Below are 2,749 nucleotides of genomic sequence, written 5' to 3'. Positions count from 1 at the left end.
ACTCGTCGGGAAGCTTGGCCGGGTCCCAAGCCTCGGGTTGCACGGGATATTGCCTGTCACTCCATCGCCCGGGACGTCCCTGCCTGCACAGCAAAGCCACCGCTCCGTCAGGGTCTGCTTTAACGAGTAGCAAGGGGGCAGTTACCACCTCAGCTGCGTTGTATCACAGGCAACGTAGAAATTAAAACAGAATCGGGGATGATGCAAAAAATTAAAACAGAAGAGAAATAGCCAGTCTGGTGAGTTCTGTGATACTAAGCTTTATAGCCAAAAAAAAAACCCCCGACGGGATATTGGCAATTTTGGTAATATTATCAAACTGTCAGGTAGGGGGAATGGCTCTAGTTGTTCAGCGGTTTTGAGTGAGGTGGGTTTTGGGGGGTGGGAATAGAGGGACTTTCAAGGTGTCAAAGATAATTAAAGCATTCACAGTTTCAAAGCTGCTTGCCTTACAAAAATTAAGACATTCAGGTTCAGGGATACAATACTGTATTTTACAAGGGGGTTAAAATTAATTACACATACAACAGGAGAAAAAAAAAAAAGATACAATAAAAAAGCCAACACCTCTGGGGTGGCATACTCCCCCTTTGCTGTTCATCTGCATGTTGCTTTTCTTTAAAGAGTCAAAGTGAGCAGTCATGGAAATATCCGCTGAGATTCTGGCAAAAGAAAAAAAAAAAACTAGCAAAACAAACCAAGTCAAAAGCCATCCTCCCCTGGAAAGCCAAATGCCACGGCTCAGACTTCCACTTGCCTGCTGCTCCTCGCTGCTGCTGCTCGGCGTTTCCATAGGCTCATCTCGGGTTTTAAAGGCTTCCTGCTCACGAGCTGAAGGAAACCATCCCATGCAAGCACAGCCCAAGAGAGCCATGCCTTATTCTCTTACAAAGTCTTGAAGTAGTCCTGCCTATGGCAAAGGGTCCTTCAAACAATCCTTTTCCTCTCTATCCTGCAGAGGATCCTTTTGAAGGCCCGTCTGAAGTCGTGGTTGAAAATGGTATAGATGACGGGGTTCAAGGAGCTATTGCAGTAACCAAACCAGAAGAAGAACTTGAAGAGGGTGTCGGGCACGGAGCAGCTCTTGCAGACCGCCGTCAGCGTGTAGGTGAAGAAGAAGGGGAACCAGCAGATGACAAAGACCCCGATCACCACCGCCAGCACAAAGGTGAAGCGCTTCTCCCGGTTCTGCCTGCCCCTCCACCGGGACCCTTTGGTGTTCCTCTCCTCCTCTGCCTTCCTGGGCAAACTGTCCCCAGGTTTAATCTGGCTCAGTTTAGTCTTGGTCTTTCCCCTCGACGGTCTCTCTGTCTTCTTACACTTGTTGTTCTCCTGGTGCTCAGAGGAAGAGGTCTCCTCCATGTCTATGCCGTTGACCTCTCCCTCCTGCCCGCCGCCACCTCCTGCTGCCTTCTCCCCATTGAGCTGGGCTGTGGCTGGCAGGTCCTCCTTGTCGGCCAAGCCATTCTGCCTCTTCTCGGGGCGCTCTGCCCGCTTGTTTGGCGGTACCCTGGTTCGCCTCTTGGCTATCTGGTAGATGCGCATGTAGACAAGGATCATGATGAGGCAGGGGGCAAAGAAAGAGCCGATGCTAGAAGAGATGATGTACCACTTCTCATCGTTGATCTTGCACGCTGCCACCCCCTGGTCAGCCTGCTCCCCACTCTTCTTCTCAATGGAGATGAGCGGCGGGAAGGAGATGACAGCCGAGATGACCCAGACAATGAAGATGATGCACTTGATGCGGCGTGGGGTGCGCTTGAGGTTGTACTCGATGGCTTGTGTGATAGACCAGTAACGGTCCAAGCTGATGGCACACAAGTGCACGATGGAGGAGGTGCAGAACAGCACATCCAAGGCCAGGTAGATCTCACACCAGACTTTGCCGAAGTACCAGTACCCCATCACTTCATTTGCCAGGGAGAAAGGGATGACCAGTGTGGCCACCAGGATGTCGGCCGAGGCTAAGGAGACCAGGAAGAGATTCTGGGGGGCCTTCAACGCCCGGCTGGTGAAGACAGCGATGATGACCAGGACGTTGCCGAAGACGGTAAAGAGCATGAGCAAGCCCGCCAGGCTGATGAGGGTGATGGTGGTGTGCAGGGGGTACGGCGTACCCCAGCCCGGCCCGGCCCCGCTGTCGTTGAAGGTCCCGTTGGTGCCGGGAGGCGGGTAGCCCTCCTCCTCCTCCAGCTGCCGCTGGTACTCCATGGAGGAGAAGAAGTGGCCCCTCTCCGTGAACGGGCGCTCCAGGTTAAACATCAACCCCGCTTGCGTGGACACCCCCGCCCTTCGCCCCCTGCCCCACCCGGCTCCGCGGGGCTCCGCGCTCCTACTGCGCCGCCGGCCGGGGCGGGGCTGCTCGGCGGCCGCCGGGGGGCTGCGGGCGGCCGCGGCTCATGCTGGGGGGCTGCCGGCCGGGAGCCGCTCAGCGGAGCGCGGAGAGGCGCGGAGTGGGGCCGGGGCTGCAGCCGGCGGCGGCGGCTGCTGCTGCTCTGCCTCGCTCGCCGCCGAGCCGCTTTATAGCCCCGCATCAGGCCGGGGCTGCCGCGTCAGCCCCACGTGGGGAGCGCACACACACACACACACACACACACACACACACAACCGCGCACCCCGCACACCCCCCGCCCAGCCCTTCGGCCCCCCAGCTCCGCCCCGGCCGCCCCCCCTGCACACCCCCCGCACACTCGGGTGCTCACGCCCACCCGCACCTCAGCCCTTACACACGCACACCCCCCCCCAGCCC

The 2,749-nt window shown here is 57.3% G+C and overlaps 1 protein-coding gene across 1 annotated transcript; it reads right to left on the bottom strand.

The window, feature by feature from the left end:
- Positions 1-225: 225 nt before the first annotated feature.
- ADRA2A (adrenoceptor alpha 2A) lies at positions 226-2,334 on the bottom strand. Its single transcript, XM_054205941.1, has one exon. It carries the CDS (start codon positions 2,260-2,262, stop codon positions 928-930), a length of 1,335 nt encoding a protein of 444 aa, XP_054061916.1. The 5' UTR covers positions 2,263-2,334; the 3' UTR covers positions 226-927.
- Positions 2,335-2,749: the final 415 nt, after the last annotated feature.

The sequence above is a fragment of the Rissa tridactyla genome, chromosome 6 (assembly GCF_028500815.1).
Source record: "Rissa tridactyla isolate bRisTri1 chromosome 6, bRisTri1.patW.cur.20221130, whole genome shotgun sequence".
NCBI lineage: Eukaryota > Metazoa > Chordata > Aves > Charadriiformes > Laridae > Rissa > Rissa tridactyla.
The sequence above is the reverse complement of the archived record's forward strand: the minus strand, read 5'-3'. Positions and strand labels throughout refer to the sequence as shown.